Source organism: Papio anubis, chromosome 2, assembly GCF_008728515.1.
Source record: "Papio anubis isolate 15944 chromosome 2, Panubis1.0, whole genome shotgun sequence".
NCBI classification, from domain to species: Eukaryota; Metazoa; Chordata; class Mammalia; order Primates; family Cercopithecidae; genus Papio; species Papio anubis.
Window position 1 is genome coordinate 140089929 of NC_044977.1, and position 23324 is coordinate 140113252.

The following is a 23324-nucleotide window of genomic DNA, read 5'->3' on the forward strand; positions in this document are numbered from 1 at the left end:
GGCTTTCCTGCTCTGCAAGATACAAAATTTTTCAAAAATTAAAACAAACAGGAGCCACTCTTCCTGTTTCAAGGCTTGAAAGTGCATACTAGTGACACTACACACTGGTGTAGTGCTTACAAAATTGAAAGGATTTTTAGTCAGGAATCATTGTGAAAAATGTTCAGACAATAGGACAATCAACAAAATTTACTTCCTAGAGAGCTGCATTTTTAATGATTTGCTTACAAATCAGCACATGCTGTTAAAAAGAAGAGATTTCTAGTACTTGTTTTCCTAATTAGAATGGGCAGCCAGTATGTTAAATGATTAAAAAGAACTGGAACCAGATTCAGTATCATGAAAAACAAATTACAAATTTTAAAATAGATCGAGTTTAAAGCGGGTCAAATCAGAATTATGAAAAATACAATTCTCTTAGTGTATATAGCATAGCATATAGTATCAAATCTCCATTTAGATTTTATTTCTCAGAGGAAAAAATTAACAGATTCCCGTGACACTTATTTTCATTTGTCATAGTCAAGGATGCGTTTTTAACTTTGGGGTACTGAAATTGAGTGAAAGAAAAAGGGCTCTTTGAACATAATTAATTTCTCTCTACATTAAAATAATCTTATTTTGTTTGTGGACTGAATTGCCTTCTGAATAATGGAGAATTGAGAAAAATGTCTGGTCCCAACTGAATAAGTTGCTTTTGGGTCAATTGGATGGTAGATTTTTCACACACACATGCACGTACTCATACATACACACATTTTTAAATACATTTTTAACTTCTTAATTGGATTCAACTGACTATGCTTAATACTAAAATTTATAACATCGTACCATGGATCTGTTTTCATAGCAATAAATTTTCAGTTTTCTGTTTATGATTCCAGTCAACAAAAGGACTACGAAGTGATTTATTCTTTAGGTAATTTCAGATGATACATTCGAAAGTTTTTGGGAGAAACTTTTCTAGTCCATACTCAAATGCTCTTCATTATTGAATGCATATTTAGATCAGGTTCTTGAATTATATTGATCTGCTGCCTCCTTTAAAAAATAAAATTTAACTGAAAATGTTTTTTAAAATGGCCTCCCAAAAGATAACTACATCCTAATGTCTGAGGGTTACTTTATAAAGAAAAGGGTGGGGGAAATATGCAAATGCAATTAAATTGAGGATCGTGAGATGCAGAGATTATCCTAGACCATTTAGGTAGACCCTCCTAAGTATAAACACATGTGTTTTTCTAAGAGAAGCCCATAGGGAGATTAGACACAGGCAGAGAAGAAGGTAATGTGAAGATGAAGCAGAAAGAGATTGGAAGATGCTGGCCTTCAAGATTTAAAGTGATCTAACAGTAGTCAAAGAATACTGGCAGCCACCTGAGGTTAAAAGAGGCAAAGAGCACCTTCTAGAGAGGGTCCAGGAAAGGTGTGTCTCTTGTCTATGACTTGGTTTGGACCTAATTTCATAGTTTAGGACCGCAGAACTATAAAAGAATAAATGTCTGTTGTTTTAAGCAACTGAATTTGTAGTAATTTGCTACAATAGTCACAAGAAACTAATATAGGGTCCATAGAATTTATTTAGTCCAGTGGTTTCCATACATTTTTAGCAGCAAGTTTGTTCCATTCTTTTTTCTCTTCCCACTCACTACAACAATTTCTGTGCCTATCTGGAAACTATCTTTCCTAATTTGCCAATAACCACTCTTATTTCTCAACTTTAATAAGCACTGGTTCTTATTAGGACCAACATAATTATAATAAATTATAAGTAAGGAGAAAATAGGCCAGATTACATACATTTTACATATTCAGGGTCTGCAAGTCAGAAAATTTAATAACTGTTCAAGGACACACATTAACTGCTATAAATGATTCAAATATAGATTTAGACAACTCAAATGACATTGTTCTTTGCCCCCAAACTACAAAATATCACAAATTACAATCCACCATGTAAGGGCTATACATATACATCATCATCATATATTTATAAATTCTTATCCAGCCAACTTACATACATATCTCTTATCCTAAGACCTAGGCGTAAATAAAATGGTGAAGTCATGTATGATAAAGCTCCATGAATTCCATCCTCAATATGGTCGTGAACAACTTGAACTCCAACATTTCGAAGTCTTGTAACATACATAAGTCCATCGTCTCTTAAGACATCATGTTGACAAGTAAGAATATAGGTTAGTGGCAAATTCTGCAACTGAGAATCATTGGCCAACAAGGGTAATGCTCTGCTGTCTATAAGTCCTGGCAGTGAATAACTAAGTCCTCCAAGAATTGGTTCAGTATATACATAGTCTTTTCTATACTTCTCAGGAAGAAGAATACTCCAGTTAACAAACTTAAACAGATGTCTTGACTCCAGAGGCATGTGTTGGTTTCTTCTCATTGCCCGGGGAAGTGCTTCATCCTTGGTGAAATATAAGCTCACGAGTTTTATGGCTACATCCCTGGTCAAAACTATACCATGCTCATTTTCTCGGTGAGATGGCAAATAAGAATCTGTTATCTGTAGGCCAGGGTAAAGTAAGACTTGCATCTTGATTTTATGTTTTATTTCAGCATCATTCTGCACCTGAAAATATATGGTAATATTCTGTAATACAAAATTTTCCAAAATAGCAGGAGAATAAAATTTAATCTTAATTATCTAGCAATCATGAGATAAACAAATCTACATAAATTGATGTCATATATCATAATTATTTTTACAATATTTAAAATATATTTCCATGGCATGAAAAAAAATTCAAACCAATTTAAAATTAAAATTTTAAAAATATTGATTTTGTGTGTGAGGAAAAAAGGAGAAAGAATAAGAGAAGAGGGGGAAAGAGACAGAGAATGTACAAGGCAAGAGAGATATGCAGGATATTTTGGTCAAAAATCACAAATGAAAATGATCCAATTCCAAAGATATTTCTAGAGGAAGTTGACAGTACAAATAAGTTTGTAAAAATCCTTCTTAAATAAAGTAGCCAGAGTGAGTTGAAGAAATAAATATAGCTATTAAATCATATTATTTCATTATAGAATCTAAAAAAAGTCTTCAAAATTTTTAGAATATGTTCTTTGGCAACAAGGTAGACATTACCAACATCATACCATAATTTTTAAGAAACATTATCCCAGTGCAAAAGCACATGGACCAAGGTGAAGAAAAATAAAAAGCCAATCAACAGGTATTTTATGAGAATGATGCAGTATTGGAGAAACAAAGGAAGAAAATTATGACAAAAATTGATGTGCATAAGTTTGATACGCAAGGAAAAAATGTGAAGTACTTAATAAGGAGTGCCTTTTCTTTTCCAAAGAGAAAGGCATTTGAGACCTCACCTATGACCCTGCAGACTGAAAGAGAACACCTTGAATTAATCTCCCAGGAGTTATTGCTTGGCTAGAGGCTGGCATCTGGACAAATGAAAATACCTGCTGCTGCTCCAAGTGAAAAGCTCAGGACCACAGAAGGTACCTCTAAATCAACCATGCACCACAGTGATTAGCTGAACAGAAAGGAAAAACTAAATTGAAGTCCAAGAGGTACCTCAGAAAGGGAAATGGTATCCTACCATCTCCACAACGTACTTCCAAGATGCTAGAGGTTTAAGCTCCACAACGTACTTTCAAGATGCTAGAGGTTTAAGCTCCACAACGTATTTCAAGATGCTAGAGGTTTAAGCTCCACAACGTACTTCCAAGATGCTAGAGGTTTAATGAGTGTAGAATGAAAATGAACCAAAATAAAGTTAACTTACAGAAACCTTCCTAGATCCCAAATCTCTCTGCAGTGCCCTTAGGTAGATAACTTACTAATCAAAGATTGCTGTCAATAGCCCACCCTCAGTCATCCTACTCTCCATCTCGCTAATCTAGGAAAAGAAAAAACAAACAAACAGAGAACACATAAAAAGGGACAGGTCAAAAAGTGTCCATCAATACCCTTGCCTGACCCTACCTTTCCTGTCTGGAATGCCATATGGAATAAATCACTTCAACAAATGTGTCAGTATTCCCATTTCTATGTTCCCCATTATTTCATTTGTTACTTTGCCATTCAAGGCATTTTTCCTCTCTAATATTCTTCAAAACCCATGCTAAAGTCAGTTCTCTTCAAGATATTGGAAAAGCACCTGAGTCAGATTCTCTGAGGTTGGCAATTTTGCCATAGTGTTAACAACTATGTTATTTATCTGGTGTGTTTCAGATATTTTCTACACATTTTATATATACTCATAAGCATATATGTGTGATTATGCATGTGAATACTTGATCAAAGGAAACGCTTCTTTTTTAAATTCCCAAATCTCTATTACCTCTTTAAGACCAATTGTCATTTTTCCTTTATTATACAAAAATGTACATGATTAATCTTTCTACTTGGTTTTGAATTTCACAAACACTGACATGATACCTGAGTTGTCATTGTACCCCTTACTGGACATAAGATAATAAAGTCATTAATATCATACGGGAAAATCATTGAAAAATGAATATTTTAATAATATGGAAACCATAATATTATAAACCATAATATCTGATTTATAATTCTTTTAACAGGACACTATATCTGGAGCCAGGAATAATAAGATCCGAGAAACAGTAACAAGTATAAGACAAGTAGGTCCCAAAAGTAACACTGAATGATTGACCTATCTATAGCTTAGTTCTTTGCTCCTAGACCTATATGGTCCCGAAGACAACGAGCTAAGCAAAGTTCAAAAGTGTGCATAAACATTAATACTAAACCAAAACAAGCCTAGAATGGAGCATTCTATAAAATGGAAATGAAGGAATGGATATATATTTCTGATTTTGTGGGTAACTAATATGTACTTGAGTGCAAAAAAATATGTGACATTCCTCTCAGGATGTTATTACTTTGTAAAGAACAAGAATGAAAAAGTAAAAGATCAAAAAAGTTGAGAGAACATATCTAGCTCATGGCAATGTCCTTAGAGTTTAGACACTGGTAACTGATTGCTGCTGTGTGCCTCATACCTGAGACTTTGTGCCCTTGAAGGTTAATTGTCACATTACCAATCTGCAGCTGAGGGGGCCCTTGCAGATCTGAGAAATGAGATCTCATCAATGCTGGCTTCTGCAGAATACTGAGCCTGGCAGTCAGGCAGGAGGGGAAGGCATGCAGAGGGGGCTGCTACAGGAAGTATGCCAACCTGGGCATGTAGCATCTTGTGTCTCCATACCCATCAGAACCTACATCTTTTTGTAGAACAGGAAGCACAAGATTGATACCAGCCACTCAAACTGTAAACCATGCCATAGCTAACAGTGTGACCTCAATTATCCTGGATTAAGAAAATAACAGGTGGCCAACCCTAAACTCTGCCCATAACAAGGGGAAAAGTCCTTGGGACCTGAGTGAGGTCTGGGGCTAATCTGTGGGAATCTTTTCTGGACACTCCCCTTTGATTTGAATGCCTTTCCACTCATTGAACAATTTATTTATGAACCCTATAATAAGAATGAATAGGAAACATTTACCAAATACTAGCAACATGTTGCAATATTATGCTAGAACTCACAGGAGATACAAAAAAATTATGAAACCTATACTTTTCTAAGTTATACTTTCCAAAATGCTTTCATATTGTTGCAAGATTTTATCCTTATAACCTCTGCTTATCCTTTCCAGGAAGTCTTCGTCCACTAACCTTACCTTGTTGTTTATATATCAGTTTTTTCTTTTTTTTGTAGAGATGGGGTTTCGCCATGTTGCTCCTAATGACTAATGAAGCCAATCATCTTCTCTTGTGGCAATGTCCTTAGAGTTTAGACACTGGTAACTGTATTTCAAATTTCTATTTACAGTTTTATCATATTTCCAATATAATAAAGACCTTTGGACGTCTAAGTAACTCATAGACTGTGAAAGAGTTTAAGTAAAGTCCGTCTTTATTCTTAATCTTTTTCAACAATGAACATTATTTTCATGAAAACACAATGGATACTACGTATTTGAACTTTCCTTTATAATTAAACATGATTAATCCTAAAGTTATGGTATTTACAGTAAAATTGTCTCATATAAATTATTTGCTCTGTCCCTCCTTTATTAAGTCACCAAGTATGAATCTCTAATTGGTTCAAGTTATAGGTTGTGTTTTTCAAGTTCTAGGCCATGCCACTGGTATGATTGTCATCAAGAAAGTAATTTATTTATACCATGAAGACTGGTCTCCTAAGTCTATACTTTTGAGAGCAAAATTTAGGACCCAGTTCATGAAAATCTGCTATGCCATGCTAAAATGCTTGGAGTAAACATGTTGACCAGCACCATTTTCACTCCTACATCAGTGTTTTCATTCACAAACAACCCTCCTGGACAGCATGAATTGGGAGTGGTGGCTGAAAGGAAGTTGGTAACAAAGTCAGAGAAGGGATGATCCATGACTTCATGTCCTGTGTCATTCTATGACTAAACTGCTTCAAAGCCCATTCGAAGCAGTAATCTGCCATGGACACCTGTGCTTGACCTAAAGTCAACTCCAGAGAGTCTGAGGCATTACTGAATCGTCTCCCATTTCCCAAGTGCCCTGTGACCATTCAAAGGACATGGCACTTTCCTAGAGAATGATAGTTTCCACTGCCAGAGGAACATATTGCAGCCCTTGCACTTTGCCCCTCATCATCTACTATGCTTCTCAATCCAGTTGCTGGTTCACAAGATACCCTACCATCTAGCTCCCTGATTTGAGTGTGTGTTATTCAAATTCCTGCATGCCCACGCCAACTTATCCATGGCCTGTTAACCATGTAAGGATGGATTTACACAAAATGATAACTTGTTATTTGAGGAGTTCCTACATTGCTATTGATAAGTATTGCTCACCAAACTTAACATATCTGTCATTTTCAACCCAGAGCATTCAACTTCATAGCAACTGTGACTGCTATCCCCACTAATTTTCCTTTCTATCAACTACCCCTAACAACCCCAAATCTGATTCCACCAATACACAACCAGCCAATGAGTATCTTGATAAACTATGAACCACCATGAAGAAATTCCAATATGGGAGGATTTTTTTGGCCTCATCCAAGCATACATGTTCCAACCATGCTGGAAACTGCAAAACTCCCACACGGGCTAGACAAAGTCCAGGATAATCAACCTGCTCTCCTCCTTGCAGGTTAATCCTGTCCTTTCCTGATACTTATTCTTCCCCTAAAATCCCACTTCCCACTTTGTGTCCTAAAAGTATGACAGTAAAACAGATTATATCACTCAGAAGTGCAGACTCATGGTGATACCACTTCCAGGTGCAAGTAACAGAAGACAGATGTTTCTGCTTCTGATGGATTTCAGGCGACCTGTATAACACTGAATGATGGGATTACACAGAGGTAAACAAACAAAATAATAGAAACTAACATACATATTATCTATGTATGGGACATCATCCCATGTCCAAGAATGCTGTATGTCAGTCATATTTTTCTAAAAATCATCACCATTGATTATAATTTCTGATTAACATTTGCTATTAAACTGTTTTTAAAGAATTTTTTTATATTTTTAAAGAAGTGTCACATATGTAATATCATATATAGCCATAGAAATATTGGATGCCATAGAAATATTATTATAAATAAGATGATAAGGCTTTATTACCACCTTATGAAAGAAGATACGAATTAGAAGCAAAAGTATATTTAGAAAGACCCAAGCTATAAACCTAAATAAGTAGAGGTATCGTATATCATAGCTTCCTCTTTAAATTACCTACACTGAAATACTTATTTTTTAGAATATCTAAGAGAGTAGGACTTACTAATTACTTCAAAATATCAAATAAATTCCCATTATTTTATGAAAGTAAAAAGAATATCTGTGATCCTAAATAAGAGCAATGCACACATTATTTTAAAATAAAATGTGGCCATGAAATTGGATTTAAGTGATATGATTAGAGTTTAGAAATACTTTTTCCTCTTAATTAAAGATTAAGGCACCATGTCCACAAAAGTTTTCAAGCTATAGTGATCATCCAGATCATTGTGACCAGCGAGCCACATTAGTGAGTTTAGGACACATCATGTGATGTTGCCAGAAAATCTAGCAATAATAGGTATAAGATATTCATTTCTTCTCAATAAAGAATGCAATTGAAAAATGACAGGATAGTATATGTGTCCTAATCCATGAGAAAATCCTTTTATAATGTGAATGGAAACAAATGAGTCATTTTTTATATATCTCTCAGTGGTGATTATTGATACCGAATTTTTAAAACCATAATCTATAACATGTTGTCGATCACAGGATCATGAGACATTGGAAAAAATGAGCTCTATAATCATTTCAAAGTAAAAGTTGATGCTTATGACCCAAAATAAAAACAGTACAGGGAATAAAGTTTTTCAATGAAAATTTAATTCATGTAGAAAGTTTAGCAGTCCATGAAGAACAAATAACGTAAAGCATAATCATAAAAGTAAATAGGAAAAGATAAAGAAAATCACCTTTTTAAATGCTCATGAAGTACACTGAGTTCTTCTGCAGTCTGTTCATCTGCATGCTGCACTATGTTCCCTCTGAACAGATAAATCAGAACATCTAAATAGACACTGTTCTTATAGAATTAATTAAGAAATAGAATGACGTTCTCTTAGAACGCACTCATTAGACATAAAACTCATGTTCTATTAGAATTCACTCATTCCTTCCCTCTGAAGGGTATAATCTATTCATGAAGGATCCACCCTCCTGCCCCAAACGCCTCTCACTAGGCTCAGTCTTTCAACACTGCCACATTGGGGATGAGATTTCAACATGAGCTTTGACTGGGAAAGACCAATAGAATAGATATTATGTATGTTTAAGAAATAGAAATAGAATAATTTAAGAAATAGAGTGATTTTTATTCACTTTTGTGCTGTCCTACAGATTTTACTGAGAATCACATCTCTGTTTGGTGCCTGTGTTACTAAGTATTGTCCTGCTGAAAAGTTATAAGGTAGGGTATCACATTTTCATGAATCTGTATGGCTACATCCAACTCTTATTTCTTTTTTCTTTCTTTCTTTTCTTTTTTGTTGTTTAGAGGCATGGTCTTGCCCTCTCACCCATGTTGGAGTGCAGGGATGTGATCCTAGTTCACTGCAAACCTCGAACTCCTGGGCCCAAGCAATCCTCCTGCCTCAGCCTATTGAGTGGCTGGGACTACAGGAGTGTACCACTACCCCTGGCTATTTTTATTTTTTGCCTAGACTGGTCTTGAGCTCCTGGCCTCAAGTAATCCTCCCCACTGGGCTTCCCAAAGTGCTGGGACTATAGGAATGAGCCAATACACCAAGCCCAATTGTTGTTTCAGTTATGCTTGCTACACTTGCAAAGCCAAGCAAATGTTACAAATGTGCAAGAAGAAATTAGAGGTGTGGTAAGATGTTGGTTAATCACTATTGGGTAATTGTTGGAGCTTTCAGAATCTCTACATTCCCCAAACCGGTTTCAGATGAAATTTTAGACCAGACTGCTATACAATTTTACATAGTAATTAGCATAATAATCTCTAAGCAGGGCATTCTCCAATTTTTACCCTCTATCACACTCCTCATTTCACTCCAGCAAGATCTTTTAAATAAATGACATTATTTCAAGTAAATAGCAAACAAGTTCATGCTGGAAGAGTCCTCAGGAATCAACATGTCTAATGGTTTGCAAATTTTCTTCTTGGCAATGAAGCCCTCTTTTATTTTTCTCCTAAGAACATTTACTTAGAGCTCTAAACATGAAGGGCAACTAAAGTGGAACAGGTTGGGTTGAAAGGAGGCCCAGGCATAGAACCAAAGGTGAGGCTTTGTTATCATGGCCATTTTGGTTTCACAATAGGATTTTGTGTGTATGATGTCATAGATTAATATATACAGATAGGCATATGTATATGTATATGTATGTATATGTATGTATGTGCATATGTACTTATATATGTATGTATAACATATATTTCAAGTGTATATGTATGTAAAATATGTATGTATATAAACTTCTTCCTGTGCTTTATTCCTGAATTTTATAATACTTAAGAGGAAAGAAATTTTAAAAAATAAATAGAGAGGCACCTAGAGTAACGTTTTGGTTCAAGTTTTTATAACTAAAGTCATATTTTAAAAAGTACAGAGCAGTGTTTCTCAAAAAGAAGTCTGAAGAAGACCAGTTTCATCATTGTTTTAAAATAGAAACGTAAGAGAATGAAGAATAAAAATTACATGAACATCTCAACGGATGCATAAAATGGCTTGACAAAATGCAATATCTTTTCATAATACAAAATCTCAACTAATTACGTATAGAGGAAAGTACCTCAACATAATAAATAAAGGCCATATAGAGAAGCTCACAGCTAACATCATAGTCAGTGGTGAAAAGCTGAAAGCTTTTCCTCTGAGATCAGGAACAAGACAAAGATACCCATTCTCACCGTATCTATTTAACAAAATACTAGAAGACCTAGTCAGAACTATTAAAAAACAAAAACACAAACAAACAAAAACATAAATAAAAAGCATCCAAATGAGAAAGAAGTAAAAATGTCTGGGCCGGGTGCAGTGGCTCACGCCTGTAATTCCAGCACTTTGGGAGGCTGATGCGGGCAGATCACGAGGTCAGGAGATCGAGACCATCCTGGCTGACACTGTGAAATGCCATCTCTACTAAAAATACAAAAATTAGCTAGGCATGATGGCGGATGCCTGTAGTCCCAGCTACTTGGGAGGCTGAGGCAGGAGAATGGCATGAACCCAGAAGGCAGAGCATGCAGTGAGTGGAGATCATGCCACTGCACTCCAGCCTGGGAAACAAAGAGAAACTATAAAAAAAAAAAAAAAAAAAAAAAAAAAAAAGTGTGTTTGCAGATTACATGATATCAGATACAGAAAACCCTAAGACTATCAAAAACCTGTTCGTACAAGTAAATAAATTCAATAAAGTCGCAGGATACGAATTCAACATTCAAAAATCACTTGCATTTCTGTATACTAATAACAAACTATCTTAAAAAGAAATTTTAAAAAATCCCATTTCAACAGCAACAAAAATAAGTACATAAATAAAACACTAGGAATAAATTTAACCAAAGAGGTAGAAAGATCTATACACAGTAAGCTATAAAATATTAAAGAAAGAAATTGAAGAAGACACAAGTAAATGAAAAGATTAACCATGTTTCTGGGTCCAAATAATTAATATTGTTAAAATGTCTATACTACACAAAGCAATGTACAGATTCAATGCAATTCCAACCAAAATTTCAATGGTATTTTTTACAGAAATAGAAAATTCATATAGAACCACAAAAGACTGAATAGTCAATATAATCTTGAGTAAAAAGAACAAACCTGGAGGCATGACAATCCCTGATTTCAAAATAAACTGTAAAGCTACAATAATCAAAACAGTATGGTACTGGCATAAAAACAAACATATAGACCAATGGAACAGGATAAAGAGCTAGGAAATAAATTGTTGTCTTAGTTCAGTTAGTGCTGCTGCAACAGAATGCCTGAGACTGGGTAATTTATTTAAAAAAAACTGTCTCACAATTCTAGTGGCTGAAAGTTTCAAGATTGGGTATCTGCATCTGATAATGGCCTCTGGTTGCTTTAATCCATGGCTGAAAGAGAATCAGGAATCTGCATGTGCAAAGAAATCACATGGCAATAAAGTAAGCAAGAGAGAGAAACCAAGGAAGCCAAATGCTTTTTAATAATCTGCTGTCTCACAAATTAATTCATTCCCTGGAGAGCAAGAATTCACTCATTCCTTCCCTCTGAAGAGTATTAATCTATTCATGAAGGATCCACCGTCCTGCCCCAAACACCTCTCACTGGGCTTAGTCTTTCAACACTGCCACATTGGGGATCAAATTTCAACATGAGCTTTGACTGGGAAAGACCAAGCCATAGCAATGGTCAATTGATCTTTGATAAAGGTGCCAAGAACACACAAGAGGAAAAGACAGTCTTTTCAATAAAAAATGTTGAGAATTCTATATATCCACATGCAGAAGAATGAAAGTGGACATTCATTTCATTTCATATACAAATATCATCTAGAAATGATGAATCAAAAGTTTAACACTTAATATAAAACTGTATAGCTACTGAAAGAAAGCTTAGAGAAAATGTCTTAATATTGGTCTAAGCAATAATTTGGGAGGTATGACTCCAAAAGTACAGGCAACAAAAGCAAAAATAGATATATAGGATTGCCTCAAACTAAAAAGCTTCTGCACTAAAAAAGAAACAATCAACAGAGTGAAGAGACACTCTACAAAATAGAAGAAAATATTTCAAACTATAGGTTCAATAAGGGGTTAATATTCAAAATGTATAAAGAACTCAACTAAATGGCAAGAAAACAAATAATCCAATTTAAAAATTGGAAAGAGAACTGAGTAGATATTTCTCAAGAGAGGATGTACAAGTGGTCAACAGGTATACAAAAAAGTGTTCGACGTCACCAATTATCCAGGAAATGCAAATTAAAACCCTAATGACATATCAGTTAATGCCTGTTAGAATGGCTACTATCAAAAAAGGGAAAAAATAATAAGCATTGGTAAATGTATAGAGAAAAGGGACCCCTTGTACATTGTTGTTGGAAATGTCCATTAGTGTATCCGTCATGGAAAACAGTACCAGATGATTCAGCAACACCACTTCTAGCTATATATCCAAAGGAAACAAAGTCAATAACATGAAGAGATATCTGTACTCACATATTCATTGCAGCAGTATTCACAGTAGCCAAGATATGGAATCAAACTGTTTGTCAGTTGGATAAATGGATAAAGAAAATTTGGTGTGTGTGTGTATATGTAGATACACACACACAAACACACACAATGGAATATTATTAAGCCTTCAGAAAGAAGAAAATCCTATCATTGGTGACAACATTGATGAACCTGGAGGTCCTTACACTGAATGAAATAAGTCAGGTGAAGACAGACAAATACTGCATAATCTTGCTTATATGTAGAACCTGAGAAAGTTAAACCCCTAGAAGTGGATAGTAGGTGGTGGTTATGAGGAGCTGGGGATATAGATGCAAGGGGATGGAGATGGGAAATCGGGGAGATGTTGGTGAAAGATTACAAAGTTTCAGTTATGCAGGATGAATAAGTTCTGGAGATCTAACATTAAGTGCGGTGACTATAGTTAATAACACTGCGTACTGAAAATTTGCTAAGACAGATCTTAAACATGCTCATTATACAGAAAAAATAAATGGTAACTATGTTAGGTAACGAGTATGTTACTTAGCTTGTGTTAATTGTTTCAAAATGCATACATATATCAAAACATCATGTTGTACATCTTAAATACATATGATTTTTCGTTTTCAATTGTACCACAATACAACCTTACAAAAGAGAAAAAAAAAAAAAAAAAAAAAAAAAAAAAAACCTGACAAAAAGTGTTAAAAAATGAAGACTAATTTCAAAAGTACAAAACATTTAATGAACTAGAGCAAACAGAAAGCAGCAATGTATAAAAATTTTAATTCATCATGACCAAGTAAGGCTCATGCCTAGAATGTAAGCATAATTTAACATTTAACGTTTAAAAGTCAATTGGCATAATTTACCACACTAAAAGAATAAATAAGAAAAGTTACACGATCATCTCAATAGCTGCATTAAAATCATTTGACTAATTCAACACCCATTTATGCAAAAACTGTCAGCAAACTAGGAGTAGAAATAACTTCCTCAATCTGACAAAAGCTAACTAGTAACTTCAGGTAATACTATATTTATTGATGAAATATTGAAAAATTTCATCTGAAAATACAAAGCAAGACAGTTATATTAAATATTTTACTAGAGGCCCCAGACAGTGCACTAATAAAAGAAAAATTAAAAGGAGTAAGTACTGGGAAGCAAGAGCTAAAACTGTCTCTAGTCATTGAAAATATAATTGTATAGAAAATCCTAGGAAACGAAAACAAAAGCAAAAACAAAAACAAAACAAAGAACACTAGAGTTATAAGTGAGTTATTGAGGATATGATGGGAAAAGGCCAATATCAAAATCGATTGTATTTCTACATACCATAGAAATAAGTTCCAAATTCCTAATTCCAATATGTTCCAAATAAACATTCAGAAAATACTATTTTTAATAAAATGTTAAAAAAAATCTCAGGGTAAAATTTGGGAAAAGATTTCCATGATTTCTACACCGAAAATAGCAAAATGTTGCTAAGAAACTGAAGGGGATCTAATAAAAGTATGAGACATGCCATGTACATTAATTGGAAAACTCGACATTATTGAGATGTCAGTCCTCCCCAAAGTTATAGACTCAATGCAATCCTAATAAAAAATCAGTTAGTCTTTCTTTTTAAAAATTGGTAAGATAATCTAATATTTTAATGAGAAAGATATGGAATACTAGAAACATTTTTTTAAAAGAAGAACAAAGTTGAAGTCAGTGTAGTATTGGCAGTAAGATAGACATGTATATCAATGGAACAAAAGAATCCAGAAATAGTTACACTAAAGTTAAATAAACGTTTACTCAAGTGCCACTGTAATTCAATGGGAAAGAATGGTCTTTTCAACAAATGGTACTGGAAGAACTGAATTATCTATAGAAAAAAAAAAATGAGCCTCAACTTCTACCTCGTATCATAAAAACAAATATAATGTACCTGTTGAGTGACCGCTGTTGCTAAATTGCCCCCAGAACTGTCTCCTGAAATGCAGATTCGGGTGGGATCCACTCCATATTTTGTGAGAATTTTTTCCAGAAGAAAAAATTTGACTGCAGCAAGGCCATCTTCAAACTGAGCAGGAAAGTGGTGTTGAGGAGCTAGCCTATAGCTTTAAAGAAAGAATAATAAAGCATTTACGGTTGTATCTGTCCATTTAATTCTCAAATACCAAGTAGATGCAATTTTACGCCAGCCTTTCTTGTTCAGTGTTCTAAAAATCAAGCCTAAGTTTTCTACTAACTCTTGATTAAAATGAAAACTATTTTAATAAAGTATAAGGTCTTCAATCTTGTACCTAAAGTCCATGGATGGCATTATTTGTGAGGAGTCAGGGGAGTTTTATGAACTTCCTAAGAATTGTAAGCAAAATTTTTAGTCCAAGTGTGTTTTAGAATGGAGATGGTCTATGGCTTCCGTCATATTCTTATTATAACTTGTAATCCAAACACTTTTTTATAACCCTTATTTAAAAAGCACAATGGATTGCAGATCTGAGAGCATATTGTAGGCAGTGTCGTAGTTTATCAAGGTCATTTAGGTAAAAGTTTTACAAGCTGACGGTGCATATACTTCATCATGGATAATATCCAGTAGTTATTACTAGATAAAAATTTTGAAATATAAATAAAATTTAAATATGCCAGAGAGCTTGCTTATTTCTGGTAAATCCATTTGTAAGGCAAATTATCACACAATTCTTTTCATGGGCACAAATGGATTTTTTCCCCAGTATATCCCCAGTATATGTAGACTGGTAAAACAGGAAAATACCTCTAGCAGCCTATTCGTAGAGCTTTTCCTTTTTGATCTTCAGAATGCTAAAGCGTGTATATTTCTATAGCCAATAGGAAGTGCTGGTAATAGGGTTCTTAGAATTTTATTATAAGCTATCTAGAAAACTCTAAGTAATTTGTAGCTTAGACATAGATCTGTACCAAAAAGATGTTGGTATCTTTATTTAAAATACAGTGGATTTATACTTTTTAGACAAAGAATGACACAAATTGTAGGGATTTGGTAGAATGTATAAGCCAAGCACAAACTTATATTATTATATCAAAACAGATATAAAGCAGTATTTAGATTACTTCAAAAGCGATGAAATGAAACTTTTCTTGCCTGCTCAAATACAATCCAATATCCCAAATGTGTAATAGCTAATATACTTCCTTCTGTCCAGCTATGTTACTTGGGACACTACTAGAGCCTTATAGGACCTGAGTCTTACATATCTAGAGCAAGTGTTTCCAAAACTGCTTACCCTGGGGTATCATTCAGATATTCTGACAATCACAGAAAAATAATGGGACACTGAAACTCTTTGAGGAGCGGTCTATGATGCAAAAGGTGACAAGTAAAATATATTAATTTAAAAAATTATATTTGAAGCATAGCTGACTTGATGTGGGAATCAAACCTCTACATGGTAAAGGCAAAAATCATAGTAGCCACAAAAAAAAAAAAAAAAAAAAAAAAAATTCTCTTACTCCACACCTACAACGACAGCATCAAGTGTGTTTGCAGTCCATCTATTCAGGAAGTCAAAAGCCCTCTGTTCTGAAATGAAGAAATAAACATCAAAGTATTTCCTGTAATTAGAAAGCAGTAGAAACAGTTACAGATATGAATGTGAAAATAACTGTGGTTTGTGAATATCACATAGGAGCTTTTATTTCCACCCCCTATTTCCAAGCAGATGGACCTGCATCCACATGGCACACTCTCCCGTTCCTAGTCTTTTCAGCCACTCTCTCCAGGGAGAAAAGGATAACTTTACCGATTATTTTGGGGAGGATAAACTAGAGTAGGTTCAGCCTATTGTAATTTCGTCTTGACATCTGCTGTCTGTACACAATGACCCTTCCCAGGACCCTTTGTATCCTGGTGCATTTTACTTCATCTGAAATAATGGTAATGTTTTGACTTGCATTTATGTGAACTCTGTAAGTTTTTAATTATTTCAGAAGTCAGAGGAAAAAGAAAGTAATAGTATGTATTAAATCTCTAAACATGGTTCTTCAAAACCTCTGTCTTCTCTGAAGATGCCACATAATAAAATAGCCCAATAACATTGGCATTAAGACAGAGTCTAAGGAATAATAACCAGATATGAGAGAGCCTCTGGCAGGTCAGTATGAAGACTTGATATACATATGAGTTTTGACATGCTTGATGTACAAGCCATTGACTTTCCCCAGACACATAACACACACACACACACACACACACACACACACACACACACACACCCCTTTCCCCAGGTCCCCACATATCCTATTTACCAGGGCCCTGGCCAATCACATTGGCAAATTCTGTGACATCTGCTGCTGCTTTATTTACCACAAGATCCTAGAAATCCAGAGAATTCTAGAGTTGTGATCAAATTCCAGACTTTTCTGGACCTTCTCTTGCACATTAACAAAACTGCAAAGTAAAAATTAACCACTGGGTATATATATAACCTGGAACACAGGAAAGTAAGTCACCTAGTCTTTTAAATAGACAAAAATAACGTTTTCTTAAAGATTAAGTTAATTTTCAAGAAAAAGCCATGCATAGATAAAGACCAATATGTACAAGACCTAAGAACTCTCTGAACTTCACCGTGTTAACAAAAGACCATATTTTCTATTTTTTTTTTTTTTTTTTGAAATCTGCAGATTAGGGAGACATAGCCTTCCATGGAAAACAAAAGTGTGCTCCAGAGACCAAAAAGAGGGTCTGTGGCTTAAATATGGAGAATCAGCTGGCACCCCTCAATCAGAATCAGATCTATATATGTAAATAAAGGATTCAAACTTATTCAAATAGTTCAAAACAGCTGATTCCTGGTGGGGTGGTTTCCAAGCCCCAAACTGAAAGTCTGTTAGATACCCCTTTCAAGCAAACGGTGGGAGGAGTTTTCTGGTCAAAGTGTTTCAGCTTGGAAACATCTTAGCTCTGAGACACAAACAGAATGTTTGGATCTGCCTTCTCTGGGAACAAAGGGATGTGTGACCACCCTTTTCTCACTCATTATGGACACTGAGTTCTTAGTATCATAATTTGGGTATCTTTATCAGCCACAGGGAGTCCATTTCATCCAGAGAACTTGGGGTCTTATTTCCAGTTTCATTTCATAACCAACATTTTCCTGTATTTCTTAGTTCTCAAAGCAACTTTGATATGTTTTAGAGAAGAAAAAAGAGGAAGCCTGGGAGAAAAGAAAGAAAATTAAAATTTGCAAATACTAGAAAATAGTTATAATGTCTTTTTTCTTGGTGAAAAAATAGAAAGTATCTAAGTCTTTTCCAGTTTATTCACATATGTTTGGGAGATCTGAAAACAAATAATGTGTAAATATAAAACCAAAATATTGAAAAAAGACATCTAGAATTTAGCTAGGCGGAATGCTGGAATGTCATATCCTGAATAATAATTCTCACAGTTTTAGAAATTATTGATCATGTCATTGCCTATTGTCTTTACATTGTAAAGTAATGTAAAGTAATTACAATTACTTTATAAAAGTAATAAAAAATTTATTTATAAAAAATAAAAGTAATTGCAATTACTTTACATTGTCAGTAAAAAGAGATATAAACCTCATAATCAGGAATACTTTTTAGTATTTTTCAAAGTGATATTTTCCCATCGGTGGCCATTTCTTTTATGCTTACTCAAGTCCTAGGTAACACGTATATGAACACTTGGATATTTCATAGACCTCAAAAAACTTCCGTGGAATGAATGCATTTCTTTGGAGTTTGAGGCAAACTTGGTATTTATCTTATCGAGAAAGCAGGTTATTCTGACCATTTTAATGCATGATATAAATTAAATTATAGATGAAATCTAATTTATTGAAAACATAAAGAAGGTAAAAAAATTCATAAAAGAAAAGAGTTAGAACATTCTGGATAATAATCCCTCTAGAGATCATCAGATGTCCCTCTCATTCACTCTGTGTGTACTATTTTTCTTCACAAAAACATTTATTGGATAATCACTGTATGAAAAATGCCTAAAAAGACAAGTAGGGAACTTAGACTTTATGGGAAGAGCTTACTATCACATAGTACTATTTTGTGCTTTCTTTTTAAAGTCAATACTAACGACTGCATTCTAAGTCTTACTACTGTTTATATTATGTTATCAATAACTGCAAACTTGATCTTGTAGCAACCAATAGCAAATGCTTTTGACTGTTAATTAAAACATCTGCATCCCCTCAATGTTTCTGCTCCAAATTCAGATCCCAAGAAAAAAAGTTTTAGTAATTGACTTTATATCCTATTTTCATTTGATATATATTCATTCAATATGAAAGCTAAGGATAATAAAAAACAAAACAAAACAAAAACTGAATTTAAAATCCCCTTTGCCAAACATATGTCTATGTCTCTTTATTACATATCTAACATTTATATCTATACTTATCCATATCCAGACAAATATATAGAGAGATGTATATATCAGTATAAGTGTGTATATTTATATAAAATAGTTCTTATATCAAAAACGTAGAGCTAGCTACAATTTTTCCTTACACAGTGAACTTACTGGAACTTCCAAAACAAAAACCACCACCATGAAAATATATTACAGCTCGCCTTCGGGTCTCTGACTTTCTTTTTGGCAAGTACAATCGTACTGGAATATCAACAAATGTTGTATCAGTCACTGTGATGTATTCATCTGAAAGTGGTTGGGTATAATCCAGCTTGAATATCATGGATATAAACTCTTCATATCTCATAATACCCATATTTTCAAAACACATAGCCTGTAAGAACAAAACAGACAAAATTAAATATTTAGATATGTAAATAACACCAAATACATATATAAAGAAGGTTAAAAAGGAAGAAAAAATAAGAAAAGTAAACAAAAAGAAATAGACTATTTATAAATATTATTTCCAAATAATACTGTAAAGATCTTATTGCATAATCTTCTTGCCCTTGAAAATCTCAAATATCTGGCAAGCTGGCCGAATAGGAACAGCTGCGGTCTGCAGCTCCCAGTGAGAGCAATACAGAAGGCAGGTGATTTCTGCATTTCCAACTGAGGCACCCAGTTCATCTCATTGGGATTGGTTAGGCAGTGGGTGTAGCCCACAGAGGGCGAGCAGAAGCAGGGTGGGGCACTGCTTCACCCAGGAAGTGCAAGGAGCCAGGGGACCTCCTTCCCCCAGCCAAGGGAAGCCATTGAAGGACTGTGCCACCCAGCTGAGATACTATGCTTTTCCATGGTTTTTGCAATCTTCAGATCAGGAGATTCTCTCGTGTGCCTACAACACCAAGACCCTGGGTTTTAAGCAAAAATTGGGTGGCAGTTTGGGCAGACATGGAGCTAGCTGCAGAAGTTTCTTCTGTACCCCAGTGTTGCTTGGAGCTCCATTGAGACAGAACTGTTCACTCCCCTGGAAAGGAGGCTGAAGCCAGAGAGCCAAGAGGTCTCGATCAGAGGGTTCCACTCCCACGGAGCCCAGCAAGCTAAGATCCACTGGCTTGAAATCCTCACTGCCAGCACAGCAGTCTGAAGTCAACCTGGGATGATCTAACTTGGTGTGGGGAGAAGGGTCTAGCATTACTGAAGCTTGAGTAGGTGGTTTTCCCCTGACCCTGCTAAGGAGGCTGGGAGGTTGGACTGGGTGGAATTCAGCACCACGTAGCAAAGTGTCTGTGGCCAGACTGCCTCTCTAGGTTCCTCCTCACTTGACAGGGCTTATCTGAAAGAAAGGCAGCAACCCTGGTCAGAGGCTTACAGATAAAACTCCCATCTTCCTGAGACAGAGCACCTGGGGGAAGGGGACGCTGTGGGCGCAGCTTCAGCAGACTTAAACTTTCCCGCCTGCTGACTCTGAAGAGAGTAGCTGATCCTGAGAAGGAGGAGTCTCCCAACACAGTGCTTGATCTCTGCTAAGGGACAGACTGTCTCCTCAAATGCGTCCTTGACCCCTGTGCCTCCTGACAGGGAGACATCTCCCAGCAAGGGTCAACAGACACCTCATACAGGAGAGCTCTGGCTGGCATCAGGATGGTGCCCCTCTGGGATGAAGCTTCCAGAGGAAAGAGCAAGCAGCAATCTTTGCTGTTCTGCAGCCTCCACTGGTGATACCCAGGCAAACAGGGTCTGGAGTGGACCTCCAGCAAACTGCAATAGACCTGCAGAAGAGGAGCCTAACTGTTAGAAGAAAAACTGACAAACAAAAAGCAACAACATCAACATCAACAAAAAGGACCCCCACACAAAAAACCCGTCCAGAGGTCACCAGCCTCAAAGATCAAAGGTAGATAAGTCCATGAAAATGAGGAAAAACCAGCCCAGAAATGCTGAAAATTCCAAAGACCAGAATGACTCTTTTCCAGATGATCGTAACTCCTCTCCAGCAAGGGCACAAACGTGGATGGAGACTGAGATTGACGAATTGACAGAAGTAGGATTCAGAAGGTGGGTAATAACAAGCTCCTCTGAGCTAAAGGAGCATGTTCTATCCCAGTGCAAGGAAACTAACAACGTTGACAAAAGGTTATGGGAACTGCTAACTAGAATAACCAGTTTAGAGAAGAACATAAATGACCAGATGGAGCTGAAAAACACAGCACAAGAACTTTGTGAGGCATATACAAGTATCAATAGCTGAATCAATCGAGTGGAAGAAAAGAGATCAGAGACTGAAGAGCAACTCAATGAAATAAAGTGTGAAGACAAGATTAGGGGAAAAAAAGAATGAAAAGGAACAAACAAAGCCTCCAAGAAATGTGAAACAATGTGAAAAGACCAAACTTACGTTAGATTGTTGCACCTGAAAGTGACAAGGAGAATGGAATCAAGTTGGAAAACACACCTCAGGATATTATCCAGGAGAACTTCCCCAGTATACCAAGACAGGCCAATATTCAAATTCAGGAAATACAGAGAACACTGTTAAGATACTCCTTGAGAAGAGCAACTCCATGACGCAAATCATCAGATCCTCTAAGATTAAAACAGAGGAAAAATGTTAAGAGCAGCCAGAGAGAAAGATCAGGTTATCTACAAAGGGAGGCCCATCAGACTAACAGTGGATCTCTCTGCAGAAACTTTACAAGCCACAAGAGAGTGGGGACAAATATTCAATATTCTTAAAGAAAAGAATTTTCAACCCAGAATTTCATATCCAGTCAAACTAAGTTTCATAAGCAAAGGAGAAATAAAAACTTTTCCAGACATGCAAATGCTGAGGGATTTTGTTGCCACCAGGCCTGCCTTACAAAAGGAAATATGGAGGAAATATGGAAAGGAAAGAAATATGGAAAGAAAATAAATATGGAAAAGAAAAAGTGGTACCAGCCACTGAAAAAGCACACCAAAATATAAAGACCAATGACACTCTGAAGAAAGTGCATTGACTAATGTGCAAAATAACCAGCTAGCATCAGGATGACAGGATCAAATTCACACATAACAATGTTTACCTTAAATGTAAATGAGTTAATGCCCCTATTAAAAGACACAGGCTAGCAAATTGGATAAGGAGTCAAGACTCATTAGTGTGCTGTATTCAGGAGACCCATCTCACAGTGAAAGACACACATAGGCTCAAAATAAAGGGATGAAGGAAGATTTACCAAGCAAATGGAAAGAAGAAAAAAAAAAAGCAAGTGTTGCAAACCTAGTCTCTGATAAAACAGACTTTATACCGACAAAGATCAAAGAAGACAAAGAAGGACATTACATAATGGTAAAGGTACCAAGGCAACAAGAAGAGCTAACTATCCTAAATATATCTGCATCCAATATAGGAGCACCAGGTTTCATAAAACAAATTATTAGAGACCTTCAAAGAGACTTAGACTCCCACACAATAGTAGTGGGAGATCTTAACATCCCACTGTCAATATTAGACAGATCAATGAGACAGAAAATTAACAAGGATACTCAGGACTTGCACTCAGTTCTGGACCAAGTGGACCTAATAGTCATCTACAGAACTCTCCACCCCAAATCAACAGAACATACATTCTTTTCAGCAGCACATAGCACTTTTTCTAACATCGACCACGTAGTTGGAAATAAAACACTCCTCAGCAAATGCAAAAGAATGAAAATCATAAAAAACAGTCTCTTGGACCACAGCACAATCAAATTAGAACTCAGGATTAGGAAACTCACTCAAAATCGCAGAACTACATGAAAGTTGAACAACCTGCTCCTGAATGACTACTGGGTAAATAACTAAATTAAGGCAAAAATAACAAAGTTCTTTGAAACCAGTGAGAATGAAGAGACAATGTACCAGAACCTCTGGGACGCAACTAAAGCAGTGTTAAGAGGGAAATTTATACCACTAAATGGCCACATCAGAAAGCTATTGGTCTGAAATAGACACCCAAACATCGCAATTAAAAGAACTTGAGAAGCAAGAGCAAACAAATTCAATTTTTGAAAAGATTAACAAACTAGATAGACCACTGGCTAGACTAATAAAGAAGAAAAGGGAGAAGAATCAAATTGACACAATAAAAAATGATAAAGGGATATCACCACTGATCCCACAGAAATACAAGCAAGCATCAGAGAATACTATAAACACCTCT

General features: G+C 35.5%; 1 protein-coding gene across 1 annotated transcript in view; it reads right to left on the minus strand.

Moving 5' to 3' along the window:
- Positions 1-1810: 1810 nt before the first annotated feature.
- AADACL2 (arylacetamide deacetylase like 2) overlaps positions 1811-23324 on the minus strand; it is a 28232-nt gene continuing 6718 nt past the window's right edge. The window contains exons 2-5 of the mRNA XM_003894941.4: positions 19303-19525; positions 16248-16317; positions 14698-14869; positions 1811-2593 (exon numbers count right to left, since the gene is read on the minus strand). Of these exons, the coding sequence (XP_003894990.2) occupies positions 1991-2593; positions 14698-14869; positions 16248-16317; positions 19303-19525 (1068 nt within the window). The 3' untranslated portion in view covers positions 1811-1990. The remainder of the gene's footprint in view (positions 2594-14697; positions 14870-16247; positions 16318-19302; positions 19526-23324) is intronic.